Here is a 17689-nt window from a genome sequence, read left to right on the forward strand (position 1 = left end):
AGACCCAATTCTAAAAAAAACACAGATCCAATTAAAAACATCAACAAGTTACAAAATCAAAACACACATTTGTCTCATCTTTCTATTCTTCACCTACTAATGAAGATACAACAAATTATTACATAAACTTGTCTCTCTCTCTCTCTCTTTCTCTCTCTCTCTCTCTCTCTCTCTTTCTCTCTCTCTCTCTCTCTCTCTCTCTCTCTCTCTCCTTCTTACAGACACACTAACAAGCACACACAAGTCTTTCAAATTTGACGTCCACCCGTATGCATCTGCTTCATGGTGCTTAAATATCACAAATATGAAGAATCAATGTTTAAACAAAAACTTAGAAACTAAGGTGAGTTCATAGATCTGCATATAGATGGTGACGAAAGCGATGGGGATAGTTGAAAGATCGGTGGTGGAGCAGCCGGAAATTAAACTTCCATGTCACCATCTCGATCTGTGCAACGGTGGTGGTGGAGATGGCGGAGCAACAATCTGTCCTACACATCTATACATACATACATACATACATATATATATATATATATATATATATATATTCTAAAGAAAATGGATCTGTTCATATTAATATCTAAAGAAATTCCATCGATTCCATATCTATATGGATCAATCAATCTCGGTATACTTGTAGCATCATTTTTTTTCTTTTTTAAAGCAAGAACTGATGGGGTCGAGTCTTCTTAAAAGGGGTAAATGAAGCTCCGACAGGGTTCAATCTCCTTTCACTTCTTGTGGGTTTAATCTCCGGCCAGGGTTTAGATAGTTGCAAGGTTTGGATGGTGGTCTGAGAAAAAAAAAGAACAAAAAGAAATATAGATTTCTGTCGGTGGTGTATAGATACAGATTTGTCGGTGGTGGTGATGGTGTATAGATACTGATTTTGCTGGTGTCGTCGGAATCTGCTATCTCCATAAGCACAACCGGTTACTTTTCAATGGTAACCAGTAATTTACATACTATAGACGAAAACAATTAGTTTGTTACATTACATAAACGCTTTTGTAGTTAGTTACATAACATAAACATTTTAGCATAGTTAGTTACATTCATAGGTCATAATGGTGACCGACTACGTATTCAACCGGTAATCCTATACATACTATAGACGAAAACAGGTAGTTTGTTACATTACATAAACTTTTTTATAGTTAGTTACATAACATAAACATTTTAGCATAGTTAGTTACATTCCCAAGTCATAATCCCTAAATGTTATTAGTAGCTTCACGCTTCCCTTTCACGTACGTTGTGGTCACTACCACACTACACAGACACATGGGCTTCTTAGTTAACGGACAATAGTGGGATCCCGATGTGGTATTTGTTACAATTAAACAGATTGTTCGTTGAGAATGCTCCAACGAAAATTCAATATGTCAATGTGATGGAAAGGATGATATGCTTATGATGTCATCACAAACTAAAATATTCTATTTGTGTTAGACGTACAATATCCGTGGACTTGTACAAAAATCCTATATATATATGGTCCATTGGAATACGATTATACGACTACCCTTTCCATCCAAAACTAAACGTTTCTCGAATTCGAATTGGTTTGAAATTTCTTTCACTTTGTTGTTTTGTAGTAAGACATTTTGGATCTCCTAGCTAATTCATGAATCATGATACGAAATATACGTTTGTAAACTTGAGAAAATATCTCAGTAAGAAAGAAAATGGTTTTAGAGTACGTCATGACAGCACGTTGATACGACTTTTTCTATCAAAATGATTTAAAAAAAAAAAAGATAATGGCATACGAATGTAACCACCTATGACTAAATGTTTATGTAATATAGTGACCGATTCAGGTAGCTATGTAATGTATGCACCTATGTTTTCTTAGCTATACTATGTAAGGTTCTTTTTATTTGGGTCAATCAATGTAAAAACCTATGTATTTTTTTTTTTGCTATACTATGAAAAATCTGTACATATTTTACATAGTATAGCCAATAAAACATAAGTGCATACATTATATAGCCACATGAATAGGTCACTACATTACATAACCATTTGGTCATAGGTGAGTACATTTGTATGCCGTAAACCTTAAGTTATTCTTCATGTTTCATAGTTTATAACTTTATTTGCTTGTGTGTATATATTGTGACAAGTACGACGAATAAGTTATTAGGCCGGGTAGGTGCCTGGTTGTAGGTGAACGTTCCGGACAAAGTTCTTGATGTTCATGTGTCAACCTTCCCATGACTGGTTGCTTTCCATACAACTAATTACACGCCTTCAAATTAAAATTAAGGTTTATTAAGGTTTTTCTTTTAAAATGGAAGAATTAATAATTTATACATAATGAACAAATTTTTTTATTTTTTTTTGAAACGCAACTTCTTTTGAATGGGATCTAAAGTATGTTGTTTTAACCATGATCACACTAGAGTACCCCACATACACCGGCCAGTTCCACACCCAATACTTAAGAAAACTCTCTATTAATTCGCACGAAGACAAAACAATTAATGGAAAGTAATCTTGCCTCCTTAAGGGTTAGAACCAGGGTCTTCTCAAATCCAAACCTTCATAAGAAGCACTTCAATGCCATTTTCATATGTCGTCCTCCTCCCTGCTTATTATTTTACTATTGTCACTTTTAAGGCTCAAATCAAATAACTCGGTTTGGGCCCTTAGGCACAAGTGCACGACTTCAGGCCTGCAGCCCATTATTCTCTTGGTTGTCTTGTGGAAGAAAAAATAATCAATTTGCATCTTCGCGATACCTTTGGTCGCAATCGACGTTAACATATTACACAAATATTAATTCTTATTATATTAACTCAACTTCTAATCTTTTTGTTATCAAATTACTCAACTACCAACATGAATGAATGAATATTGTTTAATACTCGCTTTTTATACTGGTTTTTATATTTGCTTGTAACGCAACTATTATAATAACGTTTAATGAAAGAAAATCTAATAGTAATATTTTATAAATTGATGAGAATTTCTAAAAGTATCTCCAATGGTAAAAAAATCTTTAAAAGTTTATATTGTATCATCTCATTAATCCACTAAGTTTAACTTATTATAAAGGTATTTACTTCAATGAAAAGTTTTTTCTAAAGTTTTTTTGGAACTTAATTTGGAAAAAAAATTGTTAAAAAGGTTAGGATTTTCAACTTATCCACGTAATACGGTGCAGCGGTGATGATCGTGGCGGCGAGTGTGTGGTGGGGGACGACTTTTGGTAGTGAAAGCGGCGTCGAGTGGTGTAGATTATAGATGTCAAAGTAATTGATGTAAAAGATTAATAGATATATTTTAAAAAATAAATGATTGATAGTGTAGTTTAATTATTAATGTAAAAGGATAGTGTATGTTAAAATATTTTAAGAGACGCTAAGTGAAAATCTTACATATTTTTCAACACTTTCAAAAATAAAGTGTTGATAGATATATACTATTCAACCCAATACTATCAACTTTTTTCAAAAATTTAACTTTTAAAATAGAAAATTATAAATTTTCAATGAAAGATGCCTTAAGTTCGGTTATATAGATTTTGGAGAATGACGGGTCATTTTTTTTAGTCATTAGATGTTGAGTATATTAGTTGCTAGATTTTTAAATAATGTTTGTAAGTATTAAGTAAAAAAAAAAATTAATTGGTGGTTATTTTTTGTTAATTAAGTAAAACAAAAAAACATAAATTTAAGTAAATATGAATACTAAATTATTAAATAAAATAAATAAATAAGAAACAAAGCCTGAGTGTTAACGATGGTTATAAACGAGCATTCCTATCTATACGGTGTGGAGTATGGACTATACGTGGGCATTGGGTTGGAACCGGTTCGGATCAGGAACCGGAACCGGTTCGGGTCAACCAAAAAAGAATCGATTTTGACCAAAACCGAAGCGGTTCTAGGCCTTGAAAACCCAAGCCGATGGAACCGAAAATATAGGTTCCGGATCGGTTCGGTTTCGGAATCGGTTCCTAATTATTAATTTTTTTGTTTTTCAGAACTTAATGGTCGTTAAAGGTCTTTTTTTCATTGTAAATCGATTTTAGCCCCCTTGATTGCTAACACACCGAGCCTTAAGACCTAAAATACCTTCATAATGATAATATTTAGTGAACTAACACTAAATCTCCAAGTTATTTCACAAAAAAACACTTGAAAAAAATTGAAAACTCACTAATAATACATTTAACAGCCGTTTAGGCCAATAATTACACCGAGCCTTAACATCACCATTCGACAATTTAACTAATTGAAAGTGTTCAAATACGGGAGCCGTTCTTTTATGATCCATTATTATAGCCACCATCGTTGGCTCACTTGTGGAACCAATACCGGTAGATTGCGTTTATGAAGCGGAATTAAGCTCCATTTTGTGAGAGATTTGATATATAGGTTTTTGGTAAAATAAAACAAGTATTAAAGTAAAACACATAAAACAATAAGTTTTTATTCACTGAAAATCATCGTGCACCATTAAAATCACCGTGAATCAATGTTTTGTGAATTTTCGTGCATCAATTTTATCATGATCGAAGGGTCAAGATTTTATCTTGTTTGTTTTACTTTAATACTTGTTTTACAATAAACAACCCCTTGATATATATTATATATATAGTGTGTATATATATAATATAGTGTATATTTTGTTATATATATAGTGTGTATATATATAATATAGTGTGTGTGTATATATATATATGTAATATGTAGAAATATAATGATTTTGGTAAGAGATTTATGAATACATTGTGTTTTTGTAAGCGATGGAATGTGTAAAAACAATCCAAAATGATGCTAGACATATATGCAAGTTGTATAATGGCAAAATCGTAATTTCTGGGTCAAATAAATGGCTAGTAACAGCTCCTAGGAGTCAGAAAGATCCAAAAATGGCTACTTCTAACGACTCCCAACGGCTAGTCAGAAAATCAGTTGACCGATTTTTGAAACCGGTTCCTGATGAACTGGTTAGGAACCATTTTTTTGAAAAAAAATGGGAATTGGTTCGGATTTATCGGTTCTTGAGGAACCGGTTATTTTCGATTTCGGTTTTTAGATAATTGGGACCGGTTTTTTTGGAATCGGGTATTTTGACCACGTCTAGTGGGGACTAGCGTTATTTATGGTTATAAACGGACCGGTATTCCACATAATAATGGTGTGGATTCATGGTGAACACTATCACAAACCAAAAAACGGAATGTGTTTCAATTCATGACAAATATATCTTTAATTACCCTAGACAAAATAAATCTAACATCTTTATTCATATAGAGTTAATGATCTAAGATAACAATAACAAGATATTCTTTCATTTGTCTATTTTTAATGGATACTCTGATAGGGTTTCTTTAAAGTTATTGAAGACATTTTTACTCTTGGATTAAAACCAATAATCAAGATTTTTAAAATTATTTTCAAATCTTAACCCTTAATTTTAACACAATAGTAAAGATCTCAAACTTTATTAGTAAAATTAACCTAAACTGATCCCAATTCATTTTTAATAATCTCTAATTTATAAATGGTAGGATGTGTTTTTCTTTATAAAAATATGGATAAAATAATGAATTTAGCTCCTTAAATTTAGAATTTTTTTTTTTTTAGTTGTAAGGATGAATAGGAAGACAAAAGAGTATTTCTAAAATGTTCTTTTATAAGATTTATGAAAAGTTGAGGTAAGTGTAATTTCCTTTTTTTCACCTTTATATTTGAGGCAAAAGGATATTGTAACATAGAAAACATACATTGATTTGAATTGAACTAAATACAAACAGCAGAGAATGAAGTCACCTAAACTAAGCTGTCAACATAAATATATAGTGAGCGTCAGATCAATCATAAGCGGGGACCAAAGAATTACAAACAGTATAGTAGGATGATGGATCATGATTATTGTTTTTTTACATCGGGAAAAAGCTTTTTTTGGGGGTTGTTTGTGGTTGCCGTGTGTTACGTTCCATGATGCTGACCTTTATACGCTGTTGCACTTGCTGCTGGTCCCTCATCTCACCTCACCTTCTGTAGGGCATGGTATCCTCATCTTTTTTCTTCCCCCAATAAGGATGTGCCACGTATTACGAATATTCAATCTTCAACATTCATCAATGTTGAAATTTGACGCTAAATTTGAGGTCCTTTCGGGTTGTCAAAACTCAAATCGGTTTTTCAAAAAAAAATTTTTTTTTTTTTTTCTTTTTTGTGTTTCAATAGAAAGATTTTTAGAACCAAATACACCATATATTCTAACACTACATCATTGCATATAATGTAAGTATGTAACATCGGTTTTACTTAAAGAAATAATATCAAGTAGACTAATCCTACATTAACAATCTTGTTTCAATTAACATTGGCTTTCTCTTTTGCAAGATTAGTGATAGAAAGCACTAATCTTTTTGAAATGGAATATATGTATGAAAGTGAGCACAGGTAGTTTTTAATTTTTTATTTTTTAAATAAAAACTCATTATTTTAAAAAGAATAACAAATTATTATTTTTTTACACTTGTATAAGTTTATATGCTTTGCACATACCTTAGTTATGTGTAAGGTGCTATTTTTTTCTTATTTATTTATTTGGAATGAATTTTTATTTACAATAATATAAAAAATCAAATATGAAAAAATAAATTAAAAGTTTTTTTTCCTAGTAACTAATAGTCTCATCTTCTATATCACTATATGACACCAATTTTAAGCCAACATTATTGTATAATTGTTTTGATTTTTATTATCTACCTTACTAGCTTTAACAAGTCATTGACACCTATGCCAGCTTCATCACATTATTTTCTCATAATGCATTTGTGTATTACTGTATTTAATGTCTTTTTGTATATATTTTACATTCTTGAACTGGCTATATGGTTACCACTATCGAATAACATGTTTTATCGAGAAGTAATACCACCATCTCATTATATTATATTTGACGTCATTTTTTTTGTGATCCCCGTTTTATATGTATATCCTATTTTATAAACAAGTTATTTGTCATAAGTACAATATAGTACAATATGTCAACCTAATTATAAACACATGTTATTTTTTTAGTGGTTAATATTGTTCCTTACTTAGGTAGTAAGAAACCCTTGACCATATTAGTAAATTTAAATGTAGGTGTCTAAAATAGGATATACACCCTCAAATATAACTATTTAGGTAATTTTCCCTTTTTTTAAATTTTTTGATATTTTTTTTAATATAATTTTTCCCCTATTATTTTTTGGATTTTTATTTTATATAGCTGTAGGTATAGTTGTAATTTCTAACATTTTGCCTTATTTTATTTTTATTATCTTTTTTGCAACTGTTAAATATTACACTAAATCTGTACAAGTATGTTTATGCCAAAGTTTGAATATTAGTATTCTCTCCGTTCTCCAAATAAAACATAAGCTTCTCCCATATAAGTTACCAAATATCACATTAGCTATTTTATGTGTACTATTAACTTCTAATAAAGCATATTAATTTTCTAGTTAAAGATTGAGATTAGTGTATAGCACATGTTAATTTCAGTTGTTTAGAATGTTCCCCACGCCTTCCTTCACGCTTCAGCTCACTTTTAAGCCAATGCAACTAATTTCATTGTTATTTGGATTTATTCTCCCTATACACAAATTATTTAAAAGAAATCCTAGTGTTTTTAATTTTTTTTTTTTTTTACTTTCTTGTATTTATGTATAAGATCTAATTGTACGATCAATATTTAAAAAAGTAATAAATCTAACTTAATTGGACAATTTATATCCCAATTAAATGTCGTTAATTCAGGCGTTTTAGTTGGGAGTTTATTCTCCTACTAGGTATTGAGGGTGAAGGGTTCTTTAGCGTGGGTCCAATTAACACAACGTAAACTAGATACTCTATTATCCACACCTTTAAAAAAACTAATGAAAAGGTAAATTTTAAGTTGATTTTTAACTATTAGGTTTTCATTTTCCTTAAAAAATATTCATACATCCTTATTTTATCTATCTAAATCTATCTTTACAATTTTGATGTATCCTTAAAAGATTACATTCTTATTTTATCCTTAAAAAATGTTGAAGATATATCACTACTCATATTATAAAGCATATAGAGTTTTGAACTTTCAAAATTCAACTTTAAACAATATACACATGCTAATATATACATGGTGTACGATACATCTAAATCACATTACATCCATAACTTACACTACTCTCCGCCACTACCACCAATCACCGCCGCCACCACCCCGCCACACGCCACCAATATATATCCGTAACCACCGGTGCCGCCATTAATTACATCGCCATCATCGCCGCCATCTCCACCATCAAACGCCACCACCACATCGTACGAATACCATTCGTAATAAATTTTAAGTCAAATATATATGTAGTTCAAATTTTGGGACATGGACATGCTGTGAAGTGTTTAATGGGAATCAACGAAAGAATTTTTACCATTCCATTCCATTCCATTCCTTCTCACTTTCCACTACACATAGTACTTTCTAATCAAAGGCGCGTGGATATCCGTCACTCACCCACATCAATCATCTTCCATCTGTTGCGAACAACTTGAAGACACACCACTCAGCCCACAGTTTTATGTATTTGTCTTTAATTACACACACCCACACCCACACCCACACCCACACCCACAAAATACATTTGTATGTATACATAATTACATATACTATACATATCATTCATAAACATTTCTCTTGATCATTAATTATTTGTAACTCTATATATATGTGTCTACTTTTGCATTATATATATATACTTATCCAACAATAATAATAATAATAATGCATGTAACTTGATATAGTATAGTAATAAAAATATATGGCAAACAACAATATGTATGATGAGACGACACCAATCATTTGTTGTTCTTCTTCATCTAACATCAATTATTCCCAACCAGCAGCTGAAACCACCGATGACATCTCTTTGTTCCTCCGACAAATCCTTCTTAAATCATCTTCATCCTTAACAACAACATCTCATTCTTGGCCATCTATTGTTACAACTACTACTACTACTACTACTAAACAAACACAATGTGAAATGCCACCACTTCAACCCGTTTATCCATCCGGGTTACCCGTTCCTAACCGGATCCCCACTCTTGGTTGTTCTTCAACAGCTGGTGGTCATTATCACCCTTTGGCAAATCTAATGCCATATGTCTCTTCTTCGACGACGACTAATATTGATAATAATAATAATAATAATAATAATGACTTTGATGAATATGATAATGAAAGTACTGAGGTATTAATACATTTCGTGTTTCTTTCCTCTTTTTTCTTTATTGTAGATAATGGATTTTGGTGGTGTTATCGTTTTGCTATTACTTACTCGTATATTTTAAAATGTTTAGCTGTAAATGATATGCCACTTATAATTAAAATGTACGTTTTAATTGTTGTTTTATAATATAGTCACTCATTTTGTTAAAGCATTAATGTTTTTTTTTTTGATCAACTGTAAATCCCCTCATTTTATTGTAGCTAGAATCGGTTTAATTTATAAAAAAAATATATATTGTACACCTTTTTTGAGCTTTTATCAACTATATATTGAGCTTTTATGACGTGTTTACGTGTCATGAATAGGTCTAGGATGTTGAAGAGGTCCATAAACATTTTGATATTAATGTATTTGTGATTGTGATTAGCTTCCTTAATTAATATCTCATCAAACTTTGGTTTGATCATAATTAAGGAGGGTGGTTTTGAAAATATGATGGAAGAAATGTCGACAAAATCCAACACTACTAGCCGTAACCCATCCAAACGAACTAGAGCTGCCGAGGTTCACAATATGTCAGAAAAGGTTTGTTTAATTATTGCATCTCCAAATTAAATTATTTGTGTTTTTGCATTTTTGTATATAAATATTCGAAATTTGATGGAATGTGTAATGTAATGGACAGAGGAGGAGAAGCAGGATAAATGAGAAAATGAAGGCCTTACAAAAACTAATTCCAAATTCCAATAAGGTTAGTGAGCTTTCTACACTATGTTTTATTCGAGCCAAATTGTATGTGTTTAATTATATGTTTTTTATTACATCAAAAAATTTCCAGTCACTATTGATTTGCGAGTATTTTTGTTTGGGTTTTATGATTAAAATTAATTGGTACAAAAGGACCAACAAAATTGGACTTAAACTAAACATTGGCGTCTGGCTTGCTATTTTATTTTTGTCGAGTTTGCGCTTTTTTTTAGTTAACAATCAAGTAGCTGTCGAATTTGTTTTGGATCCGTTTTTTTTTTCCTTTTTTTGTTTTTATTGTATTTGTGGATTTGATTGATAGACGGATAAGGCGTCAATGTTGGATGAAGCCATTGAATATCTCAAGCAGCTTCAACTCCGAGTTCAGGTATATATGCAATACATATGAACTCATATAATAGTGCTTGTCAATTTATTTTTAAAAACTAAATCCATTAATTAACATTTTGATTGATAGATGTTAACAATGCGGAACGGAATTAATCTATATTCCATGTCCCAACCACCGGTAGTTCTTCAGCCTAACCATCTTCCTAATTCAAGAATCGGCTTAAATGAAAGAAACGAAACCATAAACATGGCGTCGATGAACCAAGAAATGTATACAAATCCCATGCTTAGTCTCCCAATTCATTGCACAAACCGAGGCCCACCACAACCAACGTTACTTGATTTTTCACACATAATCAATCGGCCAGAACCTTCATCTCCTTTAGCGGTATGTAACTTGATATTTTTTTTAAGGTCTATTGTTACATTTTATTATAATACAAGGAAAATGACTTGTAGCATATACGTGTTTTCGTTCATTTATAGGAATGTTTGATGAGTAGCAATGAATCTAAGGTGGCTCAAATATTAATGCATTCGCAACACGAACGGGTAAGCATATATTGGTTTTTCTCTAGACTATAATTGCAATTATATTATGACATCTAGTGTCTTGCTAGTTGTCTTTAAATAAAATGAATTCTGCCATTCCAAAAAAAAAAAAAAAAAACATAACCATACTAATAAGGCCTTATTTTCTATGTTTTGACTTGTTTTTTTAGGGGTTGCACCGGAAATGAATATCTTGTGAGGATACAGAGATGTGAAAATGCCACTTTTAAGTCATGAAGTTGAGCTCGATCTTTTTAACTGTTATGGTATTCTGTACTATGATTTCAAGGTGGTGTCAATATGTTTGCTTTGTTATATTGTATTACCTTGAATGATGATGGTGAAGTTTTTGACTTTTTTCCATGGTTGAGTTGAATTTGACTAATGAAAGACTTTAGATGAATTAATTAAGTGCGGTTTTTTATAGTATATGAAGAAGTATATATCGTTGAGTCTAAAGTCGTCATTTAAAAAAATTGATTTTTTTGGTAACATGTCTTTTTGAATTATGTGATTCATTGTATCAATTCAGTGAAGGATCTGCTAAACATGGTTAAATTGACATGAGACTAAGAAAAGTTATTTTGTTTGTCAGTCATGATTTGTTAGCCCGAATTATTTGTTTTTCAAAAATCAACGTTGATGTTTAACGTCTTGTCAAAGTATAAATAAAATAATGTTGTTGAAAAAATACCCGATAAATCTGAGGGTTTGGCAGTTTTATGCACATTAGATAGGAGTGATTGGGAGTCGGGTACTCATCGCCTCATCAAGCAACCCATACCCGATCGGCTACACCATGGAGGGTGTTCGGGTAAGGGTCGGTTAAGGCCTGATCGGGTAGTAATTCGAGTATTGAAACCGAGTTTGGGTAAGAAGTTTTGAATGTTGGAAGGTAGTGGGTCCCCCTCCCCCCACCCCCCCCCCCCCCCCCCCCAAACGGCTAGATCTAATTTTTTTTTTTTTTTTTAAATTTTAATCCACTTTTCAACCTTTTCACCCATAAAAACCCCATTTTTCTTCCAATTTTTACACCACAACTTTCATTTTCACCCAATTTCCATTTACTTCACAACTTCCTTTCAACCAAAATCACTACAATGGACCTTCGTGATTGTAAAATGGCTATCCAAACTCACCTAAATCACGACTCCAAACACCTCTCAGATGTGAATAACGTCATTCAGGGCGTTTCCGAGAAAAAAGCGGCTTACGAAGCCGCAATCAACCGACTCATTGCCCGGGTTATGCACGTAACATCGCGGAGAATGAGCATCTTATATAACTTCGACATAAGATCGACTGACTGAATCAAGTTATTTTTCAGTTAAACGCCGCTTCTTCAACATTGACCAGGACGCTAGACCACGGAGTATTCTCGCAAGTCAATGTGGGTGGTGGTCAGGATGTACCTTACTACTCTGACCCGGGGAAGGAGTACGTTTCTCCTCTACCAGACGCGGCCACCGAGTCTCCTGAGCGCTATCGCTACATTCACCGCAATGACGGTGACAACACTGTTGACTCGGATTATTCCGAGGCTTAGTTTAAGTTTTATTTAAGTATTTTAGTTTTATTTAAGTGTTTTAGTTTTATTTAAGTGTTTTTTAGTCGTATTTAATCATTTTCCATATTATGTATTGTGGTTTTTATTTTAATGAAATTATGTTTTATATTTATATGGTTTTAATTATATGTATTAAAATTAAATGAAAAAGAAAATGAAATTGGGTAAGAATTGAGTATGTATTGTCAGTGATTTGGGTAAGAATTGGGTAAAATTGGATAGTTGTGAGTTGAAAAGTTTTGATTAGAGGATAAATTAGATAAGAATTGGGTAACTTTTTTGTACTTCTTCCACCCTTGTAACAATTCAAATATAGGTAAAACCTATAAAAGAGAAATACTTATGATAATTGGGTTATGCAGTAACAAGCGAAACCCAAAAGTTTAGAGTCGTTATTTGAAAAGATGCAAGATTTTGTGGATAGAAATGACTACACATTTTTAAGGGCCAAACTTAGCGTTTCAAAGGAGTCTCGGTTTGATTTTCACCAGCTAGTTCCAATTGTTGGTGGCTTGGTGGTATGTATGTACAAAAATGTAATCATATGGTATGTATGTACAAAAATGTAATCATACCATTCTGCAAGAAATCAAGAAAAAGTCCATTTTGTGAGTGATTAGGTAAAATACTGTACTTCCAAGTCCCCAACCCGAAAAAGTAACTGCAGAGTACTATAGACTATCTTTTTGATGACTTTTGACTTCCATTGGGTTATCCGTAGTCTAACGCAAGTATTCAAAATAATTGATGAGTTATAAAATTGGTGCCTGATGATCCGACCAGTATTTTAGTAACTCGACCACACTTTTTGCAGCGAGGGTCACTACAAAAAGGGTCGCTGCAAAAAGTGAATAAAACAAATTTACACTAATGTCTGTCAAGTCAACAGTGTACACATTTTACACATTTTAAAAATACATGATAAGTAGCCATATATTTATATTAACTTTTATACTTTTAATTTTATTTATATGCTCTTTACTTATATATTTACTTGTGTTTTATACCTAATATAGTTTACTTATACGTTTTTTCTACGTAATCTTTAATATTTTTTTTATACTAAATAGCCTGGTGCCCGCCTATTGCAGCGCCTATACAGTGATCACAATACAAAACATGTGAGGGGATGCGACGACGATAATTGCGAAGCAAACACTTGTGTTACTCCATAAAAATTACCATGATATATCGACTTCAAACAAAGGAAACGTAACCGTTTATTATAGAAAGAAAAACCTTAGTTGATGATGATGAATCCGGCGGCGGTGGTTGGTGACGATGAATCCGATGAGAGAGAGGGGTTGTGATCTAGTGTGTGTGTTGATTTAGTTAACATATGTAAACTATTAAAGAGATTAAAAAGATAGAAAAGATGAATATGAATTTGTTTTATTCACTTTTTGCAGCGACCCTTTTTGCAGCGACCCTCGCTGCAAAAAGTGAGTGGTCGAAATACCAAAAAAGAGGGTCGGGATACAGGCTGTGATAAAATTTTATCTACTTTTTGTATATATGAAAAGGGAAAGACAAATATACTGCTAGAAACATATATCCTTCTCCATTTCCCTTCACAATCTCCCCCACCCCCCTAAAAATCACGTGTGTAAATACAAAATCATCTCTCCTCACAATCTGCTAGAACTCTAAAAATATGTTGCTTCTAGCAGCATACTTATTAACCCCATATGATAAACGTTGATTTATAAAGTTTACGTAAAAAAAAATATTTAATGAAATTTTCCCAATTACTAAAGTCAAGAAATTTTGCCGTTTCAAAAAAAATATATATAATTATATCTATATATTAATACAAACGGAAGGATGAACAGTAGCTTGGATGAATAGTAACTACCTATGTGGCGAGTTACTATTCGTCCACCACATATACTGAACTACGAATTGAATTTTGTCATATCACATCCCGTTCGAATTTTTAAATGCAGGTTACTTATTGGTTTCCTTCACACTTTTTTTTCCTTTTGGGTGTCCAATCAATATATCGCAACTTTTCCACCGAATTTTGCCATAGTGCATCCCGTTCAAATTTTCAAACGCATGTTACTTATTGGTTTCTTTCACATTTTTTTTCCTTTTGGGTTTCCAATCAATGTATTGCAACTTTTTCATTGTCATATCATGTACCATTATGTACCACTATTTACTTTTTTCCATATTTTTCTCATTTGGTGTTTTTAACTAATATATTGAAAACTTTTTTATTTAAATTTTTTTCTTTCGTTTTTTTTATTGCATATATAAAATATAAGTATTCGTTATTATAGACTTTTTAGAAGCGTTTGTGGTTTTCACTTTAGACAAATATGTATTTCATATTCCAAAGTTTTTAGCTAGCATATATTGCGACACATCATCAATAGCAAAACGTAATCACAATAGGTGAAAGCACGCAATGCATGGAAATAATCTAATGTGGTTTAGTCCTTAAATAAATATATATTTGAAACAACACATCATTGATATTATATTAAGCGGAATAATACAAGTGTTACAATATGACAGTTGAAGCCCGCAACGCGGTGCCCAATTTTACTAGTAATAATAATAAGAAAGACGAGTAATGTCAAACAAAGATGCATAGAAATGACTTGGTTATGACCCAAGTCTAAAGTCCAGCTATTATATTATTAAAATGGATTGCCATGTAGACTGGGTTAGAGAGTAAAGCCTAGTTATGACCCAACTCTAAAGTCCAGTTATTAAACTATGAAAATGGATTGGGTCTTGGTCAAAATGGTTGATAATCTTTTTTTGTACATACTAAATTGCTTTAACTAATAGTTATGCCAATGGGTTAAAACCCTAGCGACATTTCGAAGTCCTGCAATGATGTTTAGATCCTGGGAGACCAGGGTTCGAGTCTGAGCAGATGAGGTTTTACCTCCAATATAACGTCATGTCTTCTGTAACGGTTAAATTGGTTGGTTTTCCCTCCCCTGTGGTCCCTGACTTCGTGGATCGGTCGTTAGTGACTGTCTGCCCGTATGGATGTAACGGCTAGCCGTCCCGTAACACGAACGTTAAAAAAAGTAGTTAATACTATACTAATAATACTATATAGTTAGTTATAAAAAAAATTGTATGGATCATTTTTTAAATAACTTTAATTTTTGAAATATATTCAAATCCAGAAATAAAAGTTATAAATTTAATTCATATAAGCGGTCAGGATTGATGGTGATCGATGGTTGTCTTTGCCGACCGTCGGCTTTGTATCGAATAATACATAAGGATATATTTGTGATGATATGTTTGTTATCGGTTGATAATTTATTCAAATATAAATACAAATGACCAAATTTATGTTTATTTGTCATTGAGAGTAATTTAAATGACCGTTCTTTGAAATGAAATTTTAAAAGTTGAAGACACAAAGTGACATGTTTAAGTAACAATAGGAGTTCAAGATTCACATAAGACTGAGGTGTTTGGTATGATGGAATGGAAAGGAGAAAAAGGGAATGAGAAAGATTTTCCTTGTTTGTTTGCGACGAAGAAAGAAAATGAGAAAGGGGAATCAATTCTATTTTCTCCATTTTCTCCATTCTCTACAAATTGTAGAGAATGAAAAAAAAAATTTATATTTTTTTGGAGATGTTATATGTAATAAATATATTATTATTTAAAATTTTATTTTTTATATATATTTATTCTCTGTGGGTACCAAACAACATAATCCATTCTCTTTCCAAATACTCATTCTCTTTCTCGCTATTTTTATTTTATATTACAATTCTATTCTTTATGATTTCTTCATACCAATAACTCAGGAGGAAATTAATACATGGCAAGTTAGTGGTAGGAGGAATCAAAGAAGAGGAATGATTCATAAGCGTGATAGTTGGTGTAGAAAGAAGGGTCAAATTGGAATTCAAGTAGCCTTTCTCAAACGAACTTTTAATTACTCATTTGTCGTTTCTTTACTTGTTACACACTGTATAGTTGATATTGATATAAACAATAAACATAGGATGACAAAAGTAGTATTATTTAATTCAACATAATGAAAACTGTGGAATTTATTATTATACCGACCCGTTAACACGACACAATACTATTTTAACATGTCAAATCTATTAACTTGAGCACTAATTTAGACCTTTATAACTCCAAGTTAAAAAAACCAAAGAAGTAATGTATCTTTGATGAATATGTTATCATACTTTTAGATTCACTTCTTGTCCTTGACCTCAAAAATCTTATACATCCTTATTCATACCACTAATGAATTTGGCAGTCGAAATTTGTGCGGTCGACACATGAGCATGACCATGGTATTGGTTTTCCTAGAATCCTACCCATAAACTACATTCAGGACTAACAAAGGTAATTATTCGATGGATTTATTATTGAATTATCCCTTCAAACTAAATAACTTTAAGGGAAATGCTAAATACAACCATAAGGGCTGTATTTAACGTGCATAAAAAACTTGTACCTTCCATATTAAAAGTTCGACCCCTTATTTTCATGGTAAATGTACAAACAATTTATGCATCTTAAACACAACCCTAAGGGCTGTATTTAGCAAACCCCTAACTTTAATTAGATTATTAATCAAAACCGTGACACAACCTGAAATATCCGCCATTCCTTCAGGATTAAGACAAAAAGCTAGCCAACCATCTTTAATTTTTAGTAACAATTTATTAATTTAACATCTAAGTATGTACCCTTTTATAAACATTTAACTAATAACAATATAACAACGTAAAACAAAATCTTTTTAGTTAAATAATAGAAGAAATAAAAAACCAAAACCTAGTATATAGTCGACAACAATCAAGACACACAAGTAGAACAACAAATGACTTGTAGGTAGACAAATTTAATAACAACAAAATGTTTAAAGAAGACTATTAAAATTTGTTGTTTTTAAAATGAGACCAATCGTTAGAAGTGAGATGATATACCTAGAATATCTTTTTTGGAGGAGGATTCATAAAAACTGTAACTACAATATATATATATATATATATATATATATATATATATATATATATATATATTGTAATAAGATGTGTTTGGCTTAGCTTATTTTAATTTATCTTTGATAGTTTTAAAAATGAGAAGTATGAAACATAAATCAACTCAAATAAGTAAGTTAATTTACAAATAAGCTAAAGGCAAATACCTCATAAATGAATTAAAAGTCTCGTTAAGTTAAGTTGGTTGTTAGACTCCTTGGTTGTTAGACTTGGTTTTTAGACTCCTTG

General features: G+C 31.6%; 1 protein-coding gene across 1 annotated transcript; it reads left to right on the top strand.

The window, feature by feature from the left end:
• Positions 1-8792: 8792 nt before the first annotated feature.
• LOC122605842 (transcription factor SPATULA-like) lies at positions 8793-11296 on the top strand. Its single transcript, XM_043778798.1, has 7 exons — positions 8793-9256; positions 9710-9820; positions 9921-9986; positions 10305-10370; positions 10461-10721; positions 10820-10885; positions 11056-11296. Exons 1-7 carry the CDS (start codon positions 8825-8827, stop codon positions 11071-11073), a joined length of 1020 nt encoding a protein of 339 aa, XP_043634733.1. The 5' UTR covers positions 8793-8824; the 3' UTR covers positions 11074-11296.
• Positions 11297-17689: the final 6393 nt, after the last annotated feature.

The sequence above is a fragment of the Erigeron canadensis genome, chromosome 6 (assembly GCF_010389155.1).
Source record: "Erigeron canadensis isolate Cc75 chromosome 6, C_canadensis_v1, whole genome shotgun sequence".
Taxonomy (NCBI): Eukaryota; Viridiplantae; Streptophyta; class Magnoliopsida; order Asterales; family Asteraceae; genus Erigeron; species Erigeron canadensis.